We start from the raw sequence: 18,693 nt of genomic DNA, 5'->3' as shown, positions 1-18,693 counted from the left end.
CGTCAGGGCTAACAGCTTTGAGAATCTTCTCCCTTAATCTCTGTGTGTCAGAGCCCATCTTTCGTTAGTCCTCTATCTCCTGCTTATTACTTCTATCACAGAAAGAACTGGGAGAGAGAGAAAGAGAGGAAAGAACAATTCAAGCACCAGCATCTCTTAGATGCTGGCTTAGGATAGAGCATCTTTTTTATTAATGGTAGTGAAAAAAACTGAATACAAAATTTCATGTACATACACATATACCCAAAATGCTAATAACAGTAAGATTATGGGGGATGTTTTTCTTCAGTTTATTAAGTTCATGGGTCACTGTGGTACTCCGCTCTCCTAATTCTGCTCCCCTTGGGTATGGACTGTACTTGGTGACTCTAAGAAATAAAATGCACTGGAAATACTGATGTGACTTTACAGACTAGCCATCTCTTGCTTTCTCTCTTTCAGCACTTGCTCTGGAAGAAGTCATGTGGTAAGAACACTCAAGCTGTCCCACAGAGTGGCCCATGTAGAGAGAAACTGAGGCCTTCTGCCATAAGAGAGTATAAGCAGGTCCTCTAGCTCCAGTCAAGCCTTCAGATGATTATATCCCAGCCAACATCTTGACTGCAACCTCAGAGATCCTGATTCAGAACTATCTAGCTAAGCTGCTCTCAAATTCCTGACCCACACTAAGTGTGAGATAATAAATGTTTGATGTTTTAAGTTACTAAGTTTTGGGGTAATATGTTATATAGTAATAGGTAACTATTACATTCACAAAGGCTGGGAGGGATTAACAGTTCATAAGCAAAGATTTTAAAACAGCTGACAGAATTAGAGACAACTCAGTTCAATCAAAAGTCAAAATATTGTTCAACGGGTAAAGTGTGAGATTCTATACTTAAGAAAATAAAGCTGCCAAGAGATAAGACACTTGTGGTTAATCACAAGTAGAATAGAAAAAAAAATCTGGGGTTGAGTTGATCATAAACTGCTTTAGACCAGGCTTTTACTAAAAAGTCTCTATAAAAATGGTGCCCTCCCTGGCTGTGCAATGCCCAGCCTGTACTACTGTACGCTGCTCTTGAAAGCGAAACCTTTCACTCTTCTCAGCACTAAATGATTACCACATCAGTTACTGTCAAGTCAATTTTGATTCATGGCGACCTGTGCTCCTCAGGGTTTTTAATGGCTGATTTTTTTGGAAGTAGATCACTAGGCCTTTCTTCCGAGGCATCTCTGGGTGGACTCGAACCTCCATCCCTTCATTTAGCAGCTGAGTGCATTAACTGTTTGCACCACCAAGGGACTCAACTAAATTATTAGGCCCTTACAAAAGTGATACGAACAGTTCTGCTCTGCATTTAAAAATTCATGGATGGGGTACTTAAGGAAACAACAGTGTCTCCAGGAGACCTGCATAAGAAATTTAAAGCTAACAGAAAATTTTTAGCATAGAGAAGAGACTTCGTAATAAATCTAAAAAGTCTTAAATTATAAAGAAAGCTACAGAATTAAACTTTATCCATTTCAATTCAATATCAAAGATGAAGAATGGGGTTGAAACAGCAGCAGGAAAATTCTGGGGTAAACACAAGGAAGAACTTCTTTACCTATGAAAAGGGATAAACATTAGAATAAACTAATATGAAAAGATGTGACAGTCTTTTTCCTAAAAATCTTTAAAAATAAGCTACATAAATTTTTGGATCATTCTTAGCTAAGACTACTGGGCCAGAAGATAGTAGCAGACTGAGCTAGCATTTTGCCAATGAGGCCTCCTTGGTTTAGCTTTCACTGTGATAATATAGTAATGTTTATGATCGTCTTCCATGGGGTTACTCTGTCACCATCAAACCCCCATAGTTAGTTTCCTTGGTGAAATTCCTACGCTTATTTGCATCCAAAATGGCCCATCTGGAAATACATTTTCTCCTGACTGAAAATCTAATCACCTGGCCAAAGAGAAACTAGTATATCCCTTACTTTGGGATGCTTTTTCCTTATCCCACCACTACTGCCCATCCTTCAAGGTCCTGCTCAAATGCTACTCCACTGAAAAGGCCTCTCTGCTGTTGGCACCCCCTGCTTACCACCCCCGTTAGAATTACTCTCTTCTCTGTGCTACCGTCGCATTTTCTACTGTCACCTTCTCACACTGTATGTTGTGGTTAACTGTATTTGTTTCTGCCTCCTCGAATAGATGACGGGCTCTTTAAAGGCTATATTCATCTCTGTTTCCTCTGTACCTAGACACGTGTCTTGCATATAACAGGTGTACTGATGTTCAAGATATCATTGTTTTTATCACCTCAAGTCTTGGCCATTGTCATCAGAAGCCACATCTTCCACATGTACCTGGTCACACTCCTGTTAAAAGACAAAACACACTTTTTCAGTCCAGGGAGTAGAGGTGCCATTACCATCATGACATTTTGTAAAAAGACCACATAAAATCACAGGATGATGAAATACCTTGTGGCCTCTTTTACGTGTGGAGGATCACTCTCACCCCCCTTGCTGTCCAACTTCTTTTAAGGCCTGATTCAGGTCCTACACTCTTCCTTAACCATCCCAACTTTCAGTTATGCTCTTATCTCAACAGTTCATTTTGCCAGCAGCTCACGGATATAAGTGTAAGCTCCCTTACACTATCAGGTGTGTCTACGTCTTATATTAGACTGTAAGTCCTTTTAAACTGTATGCCTCTTGGGGCAGCACCCATATCTTACATCTCCTTTGTACTCCCCTAGTCTAGTCAGACAGACTACATCAGAAGACAGACTCTGGAGCAGTGTGGTTTCAACAGTGAGAATGACTGTAACAGTAATTTATAAATTCAAACTTAGGAGTTAGAAGAGATCATCTAAGTCAGTCTCCTCATGTTCTAAAAACAAGGGGAAATGATTTATCAAATGTCATAAGCAAGTGAGTGGCAGAAAGAGACTAGAAAGAGCTTAGGTCTTCTGATTCTAATCCAAGGCTCTTTCAACCAAGCCCATGCTACTAACATAAAATGCCACCCATGGCCTAACTCTGACAGATTCACTCTTCTGACACCACTTAGGGCAGTGTTTTTCAAAGTGAGGTCCACCTGCATCAGAATCCTCTGGGGCAGTTTTTTTAAAAATGCACACTCTTGGGTTCACTCCAAACCTACTTGAATCAGAATTTCTGGGAGTGAAGTCCTAGAATTTACACATTAAAAAAACATGCTCCTCAGGTGATTCTTATGCGCCCTAGAGTTGAGAACCACTGACCTGGGGGGCAGGAACACATTCAGGTCAAATTCTTCACAGAACTTTCAGTCCTGAGTGAGGACTATGTCTAGAAAATCATTACAAATACAATTTGGCAATAATTATTGGCACACAGTAGGTTTTCAATAAATGTATGCTGAATAAAAATTATGATGTCCTAACTTATAAACATGTGAAGTCAAGGGAAAATTAAAGCATTGTGGTAGCTTAGATAAAAGTACTGGAGTTTAGAGATTTATTACTTCGATTTGTTGGAGGAGTGCATGTTGAGTAGAACTAGATTATATTTAAAAAGAAACAGGATTACTTTCTTGCTTGTAAAACACTGTTTTATTTTACTTTTAAATTTTCACTTTTTAAAAACTAGGTAATATATGTAGTACACAGTTCAAATTCAAAAGGATACAAAGTGAAAAGTCTGCTCCCTCCTACCTCTGTGTCCCAGCCATTCAGATCCCCTCCCAAGATATGGGAACTGTTACTAGTTTCTTGTGAAGGGTAACTTCTTAACTGAGGCTCACAGTAGGGAAATAACTTTCCGAGCTGTGACTCACACTCTGGTGTCCTGATTCCCAGTCTTGTGCTCTGTCCACTACATCATGTTCACCTCCAAGGTGAACTCAAATATCAAAGCCAAATACAGTCACCATGAAGCTCTTAAGTGTTTCCTGATTTTCGTTGCATCTAACTATGAAATGATTCTGGGCATCAGGGTTACCTATACATGGACAAAATGTTCTCCATTTACAGATCTGACAAATCAAGAGACTGTCTTATAAGAAGGTAAAATTGAAGAAGAGTCAAAATACAACTGAGATTACAATCAAACCTACTTTATACACATACACACACACACACCCACACCCACACACACATTATTTAATACAGATTAATAAATTGGCTTATATATCAGTGTTTCACTAGACTGATCAGCATTTCCCTGGAGCTAGATCACTTCCAAATAGGCTAACAAAAATTAAAATTTTGAGCAATAAAAATGGAGGGCTAGAGCCAAGACTGTGGTGACCCAACCAAAGCACTAGTAATTCTGCAAGACTATGTGTTCCTAAGTGGCCAGCTGGCTTCCCCATACCCACCCTTTCTAACCATGTATTTTCTAAACACAATAAGCACAGACCCCAAAAATGGTTATTGAACAAAACATCTCATGGAAACACAGAAACAATTTAAAATGCTCACCTCTAAGTCATTGAAAAATAGATGTGTATCAGCCACTTCAAAAATCATTTCTTCCATTGTTAAACCTGAGCCAATCACTACTGTTGGGTCCTAGAAATCAGTAAGACAAAAATTTGCTTGACTTGGTACTCACAGCACTGCTTCTGATCTTCAAATATTTTGAAATTATATTGGGATAAGGCCACTACAGCACATGCCCATAACAGTGACTCAAGCTATTACTGATGTAATTTCATTTACAGTCACAAGAACCTGGGATTGTACAACAGAGAGGATTATGGACAGTTAAAATTTCCAGGATGTTAGTTTCTAGAAACTTGTAGTGACGAGGTCAATAGTATATAAGTAAATGGGACAAAGAAGAGATGTTAAAAAATCAAGTCATTGCTTTAGTCAAAAATTGTATTCATCATTTCCCTTTAGTGTCTTTCTCTCACTTAAAAAACAAAAACAAAATCCATCTATTTTTTTGAAAATACCCTCTTCCAGTAGAAATTCTATTAATTGCTAAAATATTGCTTGTAATGTCCATTATCTCCCCTGTACACACACGCACACACACACATGCATATACAGAGTATAACAACAAAAGTCACTTATCTGATAACCTCAACAATCAGGAAGTAAGTAAAGAAAGGCTGAAGAGTCAAAATATTTGCAGGAAAACCAATGCACTTTGTTTTAAAATGAACCATTAGACCTTCACTTAGATGCTGTATGCTCTTATTTTATATACTATTATAACCAGCTTAGTCAGATAGCTCATGTCAGTTTTCCAGCCTAGATATCAAAAGCCTGCACAAAGTACGTTTAACAGAACCAAGTATACGTAATGACAATACGAAGTAACTGAGAGTAGTACGAGGTAGGTATTTTTTGTAAAATTTACTCATGGAAACTGGAAAATAAGAGACTGGAGGTAATTTAGGTAGAAATACACAGGCTTAATTCTCTCAAAACAGCTCAGCACTTTATTAAAACTGATGTTTATACTGAAGATTAAACAAGTTGAATACTGTTTGGTATATTTAGTTTAAAAAATAAGGAAAGTACATAATATATTTTAGAAAGATATTTTATCTTTTATGCATATATTTTGTTTATATATCTCTCGTATATACTTAGCTAAATGAAATGCCTGGGTTGGGCAGTTAAGAATGACTTAAGGGATAACAGATCAATATTGTTTGGAATAATGCAATATACAACCTTCTGTTCTGCTCTGAGCCCCATTCCTAAATTTAATCTTTACAAAACGCCATTCCTGAACCTGCTTCTGCTTTCAGGACTGGTCCTGGGCCTAGTCTCTAGCTTTACCACCAACCCTGCTTGACCACATGGTCTGCCTGGTACAAGCCATCTGGTGAAATTTTCCATGGAAAGTGAAAAGCCAACAGGAGTGAGGTAGAGGTAGCAGAGAAATGATTTTGGTTACTTGCCCGCCCATGTAGTCAGAAGGAAGGTAGTTACGACAAAGGAAGAAAGGCCCAAATTACCTTGCCATACTTCTGGGCATAGGATCCAGTAAGGAGGGAGTGGAAGATGATGATGGTTTCATCTAAGTCCCACAGAAAAACCCGCTGAGGGAGGAAAGTATAAAAGATAATGAGTGCTTAGTTTTCCCCAAGAAATATATCAGAACTTTAGCTTTTCTTTTTCTTTTTCCATAGGGGAAGAGAGACTCCAAACACAGCCTCAATGTACCTATGTCTTTGGAACACCTATCAACAGACTCATTTTTAAATACAGCTTTTCTCCTTATTAAATGACCACATTACAAAAAATTGAAAACAGAAAACAAAAGGATAACATAAAAACTCCACCATTATTAACATTTTTTTGTATCACTTTCTAGTCTTTCTAAGTAACGAACCCAATTTGTATGTCCATGAAAATTCCTATAGTGCTTACACCACAGAATAAGTGAGTGCCAACCTCATTAATAAATTACTAAATCTGGTTGCACGTCTCATAGAAACATGGCCTAAAGCAATCTAACTTTACTTTGAGATTTTTAAATGGAGAACAGCATGAAATGACTTGTGACACCCTCTGCTTTCTGAATATGATGCATGTTCTCTCTCTTCTCCTCTGGAATATAGAGAATGGTTTGTTTTTCCCCTTAAAAAGTTACCTGGCTACTACCTAAATTCCACAAAGCTTTTTCGATGCTTTTGCTGAAAAGTATCTGAAAGGGATATGGTGAGTTATAGACATGGAGAAATGTGTTTTTACATTTCTATTTGCACTTGGTCAATTTAATTTCTCTTGCTCAGGAATTAAAGGGCACACAACACAGAACCACACTACTTTTGTTAGTTTCAGACTTTTTTTTATATGTTTATAAAAAAGTTTACATGTTTGATACAGTTAAGAAATAAAAAAAGAAGTAGTAACTCAAATGAGTTACTTCCCATACTTCCAATTCACTGTCCTGGGAAGAGCTAGTGTCAGCTTTCCTCTTGCCCCGGTTCTTGCCTGTCATGTTTTTCCTAGACTGGTCATCAGCATCTTTACTTGGTGTAGTCTGGGACAAAGATGGGCTTGTAGAAGGGTCTCCTAGAAAGGAAAAGTGAGACATATATTGCCAGTGGCCACAGGGTAAAAGAACCAGAGCAGGAAGAGGGTCAGCAGGTTCTCTACTCTAAAGAGACACACTGCAGGGATAAAGGGTGGAAAACTCTACTTGAACAATGTGGGAATGTGGACCTAGGCACTGAGTATCAACAGCTGCTAACCACAAAGAAAGTGACGACTGGGCATTATACACCTGCCTCCTGGTGGAAAAACACAACATCTATGAAGTAGTTTTGGGGGGAAAAAAAAATGAACTTAAATCTCATTAAGCCCCTAGATTAGAGTTTTCAATTTGGCACTACTGACATTTTGGGTCAGATGTTTTCTTGTGCGGAGATGTTGTGTGCATTGTAAGATGTTTAGCAGCTTCTTCAGCCTCTGCCCACTAGAAACCAGTAGCACTCCCACACCCACTATGACAACCAAAAATGTCTCCAGACATTGCCAACTGTCACAGGGGGATGGGGAGGCAATCGTTCCCAGTTGAGAACCACTACTCTAGATCCATTTACAAATTTACAATAAAATACTGAAGGTAACAGAACATGTTAAACTACTCTAATAAAGATATAATCTGCAAAATTCAGTCTAGGACATGGTACTACATAAAAAATCCAGTTTTTTCAACATATAAATTCCTAGGGGGAAGAAAAGAGATAGGGGAATTTATAGGTTAAAGAGATATAAAATACATATCCACCAATCACAATGCATGAACCTTATTTGGATCCTAATTTAAACAAACTGTAAAAAGAAAAACAAAACTCATTTATAACATATATAAGTAAATTGGAAATCTGAACACCTATTGAATATTTGCTGATATTAAGAAATTTTTGTTTAAAATTTTTTAGATATGATAATGGCATGTGGTTATATTAATAACTACTTATCTTTTACAGATATGATGCCTGGAATTTTCTTCAAAATAATATGAAAGGGAAGAATTGGATGAAGTATAATTGAAACAGGATTGCCTATGAAGGTGTTGACACCAGATGATGGGTACACAGTGGTTCATTATGCTATTCTGACAACTTTTATTTATATGTTTGAAATTTTTATAATTAAAAAGTCAGAACTGTTATAAAGAACAAAGATACTTAGAGAATTGAAATAAAAACTAAGACATCATCACATGTAATTACTTCAAAGTTACAGAATTTTGAGGCAGGGATCACCTGTATGTCCATTTACCTAGAAGGCTGGTAAGGGCAAGATGCAAAGAAAATTGTGTTAGATGATGTAGAGCACTGTTTTAAAAAATGTATCAATGCTAATGATAAACACGGTTTTCCTCAAGTTACACAACGTATGATGATTAATCACCAAATTTTTATTACAAATAAACATAGAAATGAATAAAAGTATGTGTATATATTTACTGAATGTGTATATAAAGCCTTTATTTCAGGGTTTTTTAACCCAGGCGTCATAATTCATTGATACAATTCAGAGCTGTGAATCTGCTGAAATGGTAGGTTAAATTTTCTTTCTTTGGAGGAGAAGGACCATAGTGTTCCTCAGAATTTTAAAGGGATCCATGACCCAGAAAAAGTTAAGAACTACTGCTTTAGGCCTCAGCAGAAGTCTGAAAAATGAACAGACTAAAACGGGTGTCCTCCAACTTGTATAAAGTTGGCGTCCTCCAACTTGCATAAAATGTGCCAAGATTCTGAAGCTCCCTGTGACAAGCATGTTACAGCTACAGGTGGTGAAGCAGTGAAGATGGGGCAGGAGTCATAAGAACAGTCTTTTCATTCTTGGTACTTTACTGTTCACAGCATCAGGTATTACATTCAGTCTATAATCTCCTGCCAGGAAGTCATCACAGTCTGGTTCCAATGTTTAAATATTCCCCACCTGAGAGCAAAAGCCACGGGCATGGTAAAGTGACTCTGCCCAGAATAAAATAATCTTCACCATCATCTAAAACTGCCTGTTGGACTAAGTGCCCTTAAGCTAAAGTTTTCAGAGCTGTGGTGCTTACCAGAGGAAAGTCTCTGTGCTGCAGGTACCATGACAGCAGGCTTCTCTGTTTGGTATGTGGTTGCGGCTAACGTGGTGCTCTCAGTGTCACTGTTAGTCTGGCCTGTGACTCCAAAGCTAGAGCTGGGGTAGCATGCCTGGTACTGACTCTGACCAAGGATAGTATAAGTGGGATAGTCCTGTAGAACAAAAGGAATAAGGGAAGAAAACAATATTCTCAGAAAGAGTATAACATTAATTTCACCATGAGAAAGCGTTCATATCTCTCTTATTCATAGCTATTTTCCTAAAACATTCATTTGACATCTTTATTTACCCATTTAGCAGTCTTCTAACTAAATCAATGATCTCAAAATGCACTCTGTGGAACCCTAAGTTCAGGAGCTGACTCTGAGGTTAGGGGGAGGCTGAGAGGGAAGAGTCCCATGCTCTCCACATACAATGTCCATTTTTCTAACACACCAGCTCATTTTTGGGTTGATTTTACGTACTGAATTTCTGTACAATTTCTGCATAGAATCTTTGAAGAGACTGGGGAAGAAGAACCATAGTGTTCCTCAGAATTTTAAAGGGATCCATGACCCAAAAAAGTTAAGAATCACTGCTCTTAGGCCTCAGCAGAAGTCTGAAATATGCACAGACTAAAACTGGCATCCTCCAACTTGTATAAAATGTGCCAAGATTCTAAGGCTTTGAAAAGATTCTATTCTTTAAAAAAAAGTTTACAAGCCACTGTACTAGATGGTAATGTTTCTAAGGACAGATGAGCTTAAACAAAAAAAGTACATATCCTACAGTAAAGTTTCCTAGTTTAAAAACTGGTTATCTTTCTTTTTTAACAATCAAGTTTTCTTTAAAAATGAAAACCTGTTTCTTTAAAACACTGGGAGGAAACTTTTGGTGGTTTCACAGGCACATACTTATCAAACTGTACAATTTAAATATGTGCAGTTTATTATGTGTCAACTATACCTTAAGAGAACTGTTAAAAAAAAATGGGTATGACACAGAGCTCAAGTATACACTTTAAAAAAATTCCACTGACATGGATGTTGGTGACAATTAGGAAGAAGTTAACTGATCAGACAATTATCTATAAATAGTTACTGAGCATCTACCATAAGCCATATTTAATTCACAGTGTATATGTATATTTGTGCATGGCAGGAGAAGAGAATATTAAAGAAAAGAATAAATCACACTAGCTGAACTCAAAGAATTAAAAATCTAGCAGGAAAGAAGACAAAAAATTCCAACAACATGATAGTAAATTAAATATTAAATAAGTGCGATACGGGGGAAAAAGACATTCTGTGCGAAGGGGTGGTCAGACAGCTTTCAGAGATCAATAGGTAGAAGAGGTTAAGAACATGATAGGCCTTGAAACAGTTTCACTAAAGGGCAAAAGTTTTATTAAGGGGCCTGAGATGTTGAGTAAGCTGAAAAGAGGATCTCTGTGGGTCTGAATGAATATTAATTGGACTCTTTACACTAGGCAACAGTGCATAGCTTGTGTAGGAGCAGGGAAATGAGGGCTATCAAGTTCAAACGAACAAATAAAAACATGAAAAGATTCTGAACAGGTGAGTGCCATCTGGAAAAAATTAATCAGACGGGTTTTAGAAAATGGACAGGCACAGTGAAAAACTGGAGATGAGACGAACCATTAACCATGGTAATTTAGGAGTAAAGGAGGAGTAAAGCTTAGGAAATGATAGCAAAAATAAAAGGAAGGGTGTAGAAAAAACAGGAAGATGACTGGTCAGGTTTTAAGCCTAGGTTTATTAAGAAAAAATAGTGTCATTGATTTTTGGAGGGCAAGGAGACAGAAAAAGGGTGAAATGAAAGGCTATTTTAGATGTGCTGAATTTAGGGAAACAGCAGGACACTGAACAAAATATGTCCACCAATCAGTTGGTATCTTGTAGATTTTATGAGATCAGGACTATAGTCTTCAGTTTGGAAATAGTAGGTGGACATTATGAGTGTGGATAAACACTCCTGAGGACAAAATAATTAAATATGTTGAAAAACTAAATAGAGACCACCAATGTTAGAAGACAGGATTCGAAACAAGAGCTATGAAAGTGAGAGATAGAGACAGTCCCCAGAAGAGTGCCAGGTACACACTAGGTACTCAATAAACATTTGTGGACTAAAAGAATAAACAAATGCAAGAACAGTCAAACACACAAAAAAAATTAACCAGAATAGTAATGTTAACTGTGGCCAGAAAAAAAAAAAAAAGATCATGGAGAGAGTGGCTGACAATATTAACTGCTGCAGAGAAAAGAGGAATAAATATAAAACAAAACCAAAAAATCGTAAAACACTAAAGATATTACCAGTGATCTTCTAAGCATAAAGAGTGAGAAGGGCAATCAAGACCAGACCACAAAGTACTCACAAAGGAATAGGTGGTTTAAAAAAATAAACATGGAGGTAATATTCACTCATTTCACAAATATTTATTGAATGCCTTTAATTTTAATGTGAGTGCCAGACATCTTACTAGGCTCTGGGGTATATAAGGGAACAAAATAGGAAAAAAATCTCTACCCTCATGGAACCTGCATTCCAGTGAGAGAGGGGTAGGAGGTGGAGACAAACACAGTAGACAAACAAATAGAAAAACCACAGCATAAAGAGGTCTGCGTGACAGCCTGAGAAGCCATCCAGGTTCCCAGTTCTGAAGGCATCCAGGAGAAGGTCTCCTGGTTGTTTCTTAGATGGGCAAATTAGCCATGGAAAGGAGAGAGGAAGAACAAGCTAGATGATCCGTATCAAACGGGATTAACAAAAGTAGCACTATACCTGGTTTGAGATGCTAGCAACTGCTGCTGTTGGAATATTGGCAATTGTAGATGAAGTGGATATCAGGCTGGCATTTGTGCTTGAAGCTACAGGATTGAGAATGTTAGAAGATATTAGTTACCATGTTTAAAAATGCTAGAAGACATTGAGAATATATTGTACCTTAAGAGGATAGTTCTAAAAGGAGATAAATGACATTAGCAAAGAAAACATAAATACAGGTTTTGTTTTGCATGCCATTCCTCAATTCATACTTGATTAGAAACAAAACACTTCAAATATTTCCATTTCAACTGCATCTTCAACTCTATTTATAAAGTCCAAAAAGGATACATATACAATACACTGGTTCATACTACGGATACCAACGAAATCAAAAGCTAAACCAAATCACTACAGTCCATTTTTTCTAGCAGTTGAAAAACGACTCACCTGCTATATGACCTACTGCCAATCACAGCAGAAACGAGAAAATCCACTTGCAAATTCTATACTGTGATACTGTTTATTGTCACTAGCCCCATATTACAGGCCTTTCCTGATGCGACATAATTACTTTGAGGAAACAGACCTGGTCTTCCAAATTCTAAAGTGCTTAGAATTGCTTCTTAGGCTTTACTTGAATTAATGGATTATTAATGTGGATCAGCAACCACAATGATCTGGCATTTAGAGATTTATCAGTGAGGTTGGACGAAAACAGAAAATATTAAATATTATTTTAGACAGGTAAAAATGCACTTTTTAAGCTACTTGGGCTGCCTATCTTAAGACAAAATAGTAAAGTAGTAAACACGTTTTTCATATCCTTCTATCAGATTCCACTAGGATTTTAGGGAACAACGAAGGAAAAATAAAATAAAGCCTCTGTGACCAATATTTGCCAAAGTGACTTTTTTCATGTAGACAGTGCATTTGAGATCTGAAGTAATGTCTTGCTCCTCTTCCTGACTTATCATAAGCACACTTAGCCATGGTTCCTACAGCAGTCACACACACATAAGGGTTCGCCATCAGGATCCAGCTTAAGACTAGTAACTACTCAGACTCGAATGACTACCCACCCCATTAGCAACAAAGTCCTCTAGGGGAAAGTTAACAGGAAAATTTCCATTAGGAACAGGGAAGGCCCAGAGCAATTAGGCTAGAAATAAAAGGTATCCAAATTGAGATGAAGAAGTAAAACTATCCCTTTTCACAGGTGACATGATCCTATACGTCGAAAACCCGAAAGAATCCAAAAAAAACTATTAGAACTAATAAATGAATTCAGCAAAGCGGCAGTGTACAAAGTCAACACAAAAAATCAGCTGGGTTTCTATGTATCATCAATGAGCAAGCAGAAAAGGAAATTAAGGAAACATTACCACTTACAATAGCATCTAAAACGATAAAGTACCTAGGAATAAATTAAACCAAGAAGGTGAAAGACTTGTACAAAGAAAACTAGGAATAAATTCAACCAAGAAGGTGAAAGACTTGTACAAAGAAAACTATAGAACATTAGTAAAAGAAATTAAAAACGACTTAAAGAAATGGAAGGACATTCCGTGTTCGTGGATTGGAAGAATTAATATAGTTAAGATGTCAATATTACCCAAAGCAATCTCGTAAGTCAATGCAATCCCCATCAAAATTCCAACAGTCTTCTTTTCAGAAATAGAAAAGCCAGTTCTCAAATTTGTAAGTTCATACATCTGTGGTCAACTGATTTTTCACAAGGGGGCTAAACTCACTTAATAGGGAAGAGAGTCTCTTCAATAAATAGTGCTGGGAAAACTGCATTTTTACATGCAGAAGAATGACTTGATTAGCTAGCTGTTGATACTGTCTGAGTTTTTGGACAAGTATACTACTAAAATCTGCAAATTTCTCTCAGTAATGGCTTTTATTATAGGGGATCTTGGCCTGCTGACTTAGGAAGTTTATAGAGCTCAGTAACATGTCCTTCTCCAACTCAAACAAATCATTTCTAATGTATGTCCTTTATTTATTTTACTATGTGCCCAGAATCTCTTCCAGCCACTGAGGGATAAAGTAGTAAATTAGACAAAGTCCACGCATGTCCTCATGGAGTTTAAATTCTGTTGAGGGAAGCAGACAATAATTAAATAAATAATACTTGCTTAGGCTTTTGTAACCATCATTGAACCCAAGATAAATTCGCCTACAAATGTACACAACCACTGCATGCCCTACCCCACATATAGCTATGATTAAAAAGCTAGGCACCTGGCTACCATTACTGAACATTTTGATCAAGGACTCAATAGATGAAAGGGGGAAAAATGTGGAACAGAATTCAAATTCTAATGGAATCCAGACTTACTGGATCCACTGAGACTAGAGGAACCCCCAAATTTAATGCCCTGAGAAAATCCTTAAACCTTGAACTGAAACTATTCCCTGAAGTCATATTTTAACTAAGCAACAGTTTAGGTAAATTAATAAAGTACGTTCACTCTGAGCTCTATTAAATAATTATCTATTCATATAGAAATCAACAACAGTAACTCTAAAGCACAGATGAGAAGTTTAGGGGGTAGTAAATCTAAGTCAATGGTGGTGAAACAATATGAGTAGAGACAGAGAGAATGATGACCCAACATGGAGAATGTAAGCAATGTACCTGAAATTGTACATGAAGAAATTGTTGAATGGATATATGTTCTGCTGTGTATATTTTCACCCCCCAACCAAAAAAATCCAGGCACCTCATAAAAATGTACTGATCATACTGCATATTAATTAAGCAATGCTCAACCGCAAGTTTAAAAAATAAGTCGTTAACAAAGAAATATGCAAAAAAAGTAAAAGTTTGGACAATCATATATAATTCAAGTTGTAGCTCCTACTGTAATACATCTAATAGCTGTCAGCTCTCCAAATGCCAGTGGCATGGCCAACTGTTTTTGTTCCTGCCTTGACAATGCTGTCAAATCCTGCTGTCAAATCACTGAAAGCTGAAGCTTCTGAGAACCATGACCCACTGGAAGTTCACCGAATACGGTCCTATACACGCAGAAATAGTTTTGGTCCAAAGGCCATCGTTATAGAATGGTGACAGAGACACAGTTGAATTAAGGGTTAATGGCACATAAAAGTTTGTACAAGATTAGTTTCTACCTACCTCTTCTTTTCATATCACACCACCACACCACCCTTGCCTTCTCTGAGTTACTCAAATTAAGACAAGGTCTTTCTTACTTGAGAACCTTTGCAATGTTGTTCTCTCTGCCTGGACTGCTGTAGCTGCTCCACTCCTTCACCTTCCCAGCATGGATGGCTCCTTGTCAGCAGGTCCCACCTCCTCAGAGAGGCCCTCTTCAATTCCTCTATTAAAAGTAAGTCCTTTCTTGTATTCTCGATCACAGAAATCTATTTGTTTCTTTCAGAGTACTTTTCAAAATTTGTTATTTACTTGCTTGTTTTTTATCTCTCCCACTAGGCTGTAGTCACCATGAGGTCTGAATATTACTATACTGTTCACCATCTCCAGCATCTAGCATAGTGCCTAGAATATAGTAGGTGATACTCAATAAACACTTGTGAGATTCATGCACTAGGTGTGAAGGGCAAAATCATTATTTTCTGCTAGATCGGGAATTAACTAGATGGTGGCTGCTGGGTGGGTTCCTAAAATTTACTCTCAGTATGTGGCCAATGTAACTGAAAAAAAAAAAAACTCGTTCAGTTACTGATCATTTGAGACTCAACAGAAATTGTGCATATTTTGGTTAAAACTGATTACCTAAGTGGGCCATTCATTCATTAACTCATTTATTTATCAAATACCTACTGAATGCCTACTATGTACCAAGTACTGTTCCATGTGCTTGGATTACACCAATGAACAAGGACAGAAACTTCCCCTCGAGGAGCTTAGTAAAATCAAAGCAGTAAATGAGGTTGTCTGATAGTCCTGTTTAAAATCTCCTACTCAAAACTTCTCACTATCAGAGTGGAAGTTTACAGATCAGCAAGGGTAGGAGGCTAGAATGCTCCATGTGGTGATGGATTAGAGCTGGAAACATCAGTAAGAACTCATATTTAACTTAATACAGATAGAGTCACATACAGAAATATCCACAGATATGTGTATATACACAGACTAATGTACACATATATATTTCTTTGCTCTGTCAGCTTAGAGGGCCTAAAAGAAATGACACCCTAGTAGCAATGAAACCAGATCTTGGTTTTCTAATACTATTCGCCAATAAAATTCTCCATTGGAGAAACGGCTGTTTATAGGATGGGACAGGATATATATAAGATGAGCCTGGAACATCTTGTAGTGCCAGAAAGAAGTGTCTAAAAACAAACAAACAAAAAACCCCACATTGATGGGGAGGTATGTCAAAAGGGACATAGGAGCCAACTGAAAGAGATCCCAATGGTCCAAGCTGGAACAATTTGAGTAACAAAATAAATACTTTGGATTATAACCTAAAGTGTAAAATAAGTATCTACGAGTCCATGCTGATATACATAAATGAATAAATTAATAAATGGGGGGAGAAGAGCTCTTGTGCAGAAGAATTCAAAATGATTACGTAGATACTCTACCCTAAACGGAAGGAGCCCTGTTGACTCAGTGGTTAAGCGCTTGGCTGCTAACTGAAAGGTCGGTGGTTTGAACCCATCAGCTGCTCTGTGAGAGTGTAAGATGCGGCAGTCTGCTTCTGTAAAGGTTACAACCTTGGAAAGCCTATGGGGCAGTTCTACTGTGTCCTATAGGGTTGCTATGAGTCAGAATTGACTCCATGGCAACGGGTTTGGTTCTACCCTAGAGAACTAGGAGTGTAATACTTAAGTGTGGGCTTTGCATAGTGACTTCCATCCAAAGAACATGGAAAGGGGGAAAAATAAGAGGACCTTTACAGTGAAGAAAACTGACAAGTGCTGCTTCAGCCAGGTGATCAAGGTCAACATTAAAGGGAATAAATCATGTGGATAGTATATACCCTCGATATGATGTAATGAAAAAGACGTTTTAACTCTGTGATCTTCCTCCCCAAAATCCACAATCCCAGTCTAAATCATGAGAAAAACATCATATGAATTCCAATAGAGGGACATCTTACAATATACCTGATCTGTATTCCTTAAAATTGTCTAGGTCATCAAAAACAAGGGAAGTCTGAGGAACTGCACAGTCAAGAGGAGCTTAAACAGATGAGACCCATAACCAAACCAAACCCATGCCATTGAGTCAATTCCGACTCACAGCGACCCTACAGGAGAAAGTAGAACCACCCCATAGGATTTCTAAGGAGTGGCTGGTGGATTTGAACTGCTGACCTTTTGGTTAGCAGCTGAACTCTTAACCACTGTGCCACCAGGGCAATGCGGTCTCCTGGGTGGGTCTCTAGAAAAGAAAAAGGATTATCGGTAGAAACTAAGGACATATGAATAAACTATGGATTCTGTTAATAATGCTGTTGTTGTTAGTTGCCATCGAGTCGGCTCCCAACTCGTGGTGACCCCATGACAATGGGATCAGACCACTGTGAACCACAGGGTTTTCACTGGCTGATTTTTTGGAACTAGAACACCAGGCCATTCTTCCTAGTCTGTCTTTGTCTGGAAGCTCCACTGAAGTCTGTTCACCCATCACAGCAACATGCAAGCCTCCACTGACAGACGGGTGGTGGCTTCACTTGAGATGCACTGGCCAAGAATCGAATTCACATCTCCTGTATGAAAGGTGAACACTCTACCACTGAACCACCACTGCCCGTTTTGTTAGTAATAATGTACCACTACTGGCTCATTAATTGTACCATACTAATGAAAGATGTTAACAGGGGAAACTGGCTGTATGCTCAAATTTTCTGTAAATCTAACCTATTCTAAAAATAAAAGTCTACTAATAAAAAAAAAAAATCTCCCAGTCAAAGAAAGACAATTATGTGTTACTAATACTATTCAAGACTAAAGACTCATTAAAATTCAAGACTGAGTTAAATTTTAGAATTTCTGCAATTAATTTTGCCATATGAATATTATTTAATCATTCAAATCACCTCAACTGAAGATGACCAGAGACAGGACCACACAGTCAGAGACTCTCTGGGAAAAGATTGATATAAAGACAGATCTATGAGTCAAAGGATTTTCATGAGTGTACAGGGTAGTTCTTTCTCATTATGGTGCCACTGATGTACGAACTAAAGAAAAGGTTTTGATATGTAGTATGTTGTTAGCTGAACTCAGAGTTGATCAAGCCAGAAATGGAATTTGATTTTTGAGAAAATTTTTCTAACTTCCCAGGCAAGGCAGGCTGTTTTCAACTGCAGAGTGCTTAGGGGTTGATTGAGGTAACACTGCTGTTTTGACTACTTACCAAAAAAAAAAAATCGATACACTGCACCTTGTTTTTATTCTGTGAATGATTAGGGTATTATACAAGGGGAAGGAAAAAGTTAATATTTATTATCCATGCTAAAGGAAAGCAGAGGTAAGGTGAGTGATATTGATAGTGGGGAACCCCCGTAACTTCACCAATAATACTCATATTTCATTTTAGTCAATTGTTTCAACTTGCTTCTCTACTAATCTTTTCTTCAGAATAAATGGCAAAACTCAGTAACTTGATGGTTACGTTTTGTCTTAATTTCTACGATGTGCCAAATTGCTAATGAACATTAAATGGGCCAACAGATTAACCAGAAAAAGGGAGGAAAAATGAATTTATATATTTGTTACTACAGCTTCTTAAATATAAACTAGTTGGTACTGATACCATGACTTTAATATTAAACATCACAAATAAAGGAGAAGCTGGTGATAGGGAACCCAAGGTTGAGTAAGGATATTGTTGATGTGTTGTGAGATTGTTAATCATTGTCATAGGGCAACATGTGTAGTAACT

At 37.5% G+C, this 18,693-nt stretch overlaps 1 protein-coding gene across 11 annotated transcripts in view; it reads right to left on the bottom strand.

Moving 5' to 3' along the window:
* Positions 1-18,693, bottom strand: part of EYA3 (EYA transcriptional coactivator and phosphatase 3) — a 239,462-nt gene that overhangs the window by 42,733 nt on the left and 178,036 nt on the right. For all 11 annotated transcript variants that reach the window (XM_023732058.1, XM_023732062.1, XM_023732056.1 and 8 more), the window contains 6 exons: positions 11,817-11,902; positions 9,004-9,181; positions 6,856-6,995; positions 5,933-6,016; positions 4,437-4,526; positions 2,288-2,346 (listed from right to left, as the gene is read on the bottom strand). In XM_023732058.1, the coding sequence (XP_023587826.1) occupies positions 2,288-2,346; positions 4,437-4,526; positions 5,933-6,016; positions 6,856-6,995; positions 9,004-9,181; positions 11,817-11,902 (637 nt within the window). The remainder of the gene's footprint in view (positions 1-2,287; positions 2,347-4,436; positions 4,527-5,932; positions 6,017-6,855; positions 6,996-9,003; positions 9,182-11,816; positions 11,903-18,693) is intronic.

Source organism: Trichechus manatus, unplaced genomic scaffold, assembly GCF_000243295.1.
Source record: "Trichechus manatus latirostris isolate Lorelei unplaced genomic scaffold, TriManLat1.0 scaffold00048, whole genome shotgun sequence".
Taxonomy (NCBI): domain Eukaryota; kingdom Metazoa; phylum Chordata; class Mammalia; order Sirenia; family Trichechidae; genus Trichechus; species Trichechus manatus.
This window is presented reverse-complemented; position numbering and strand designations above follow the sequence as displayed.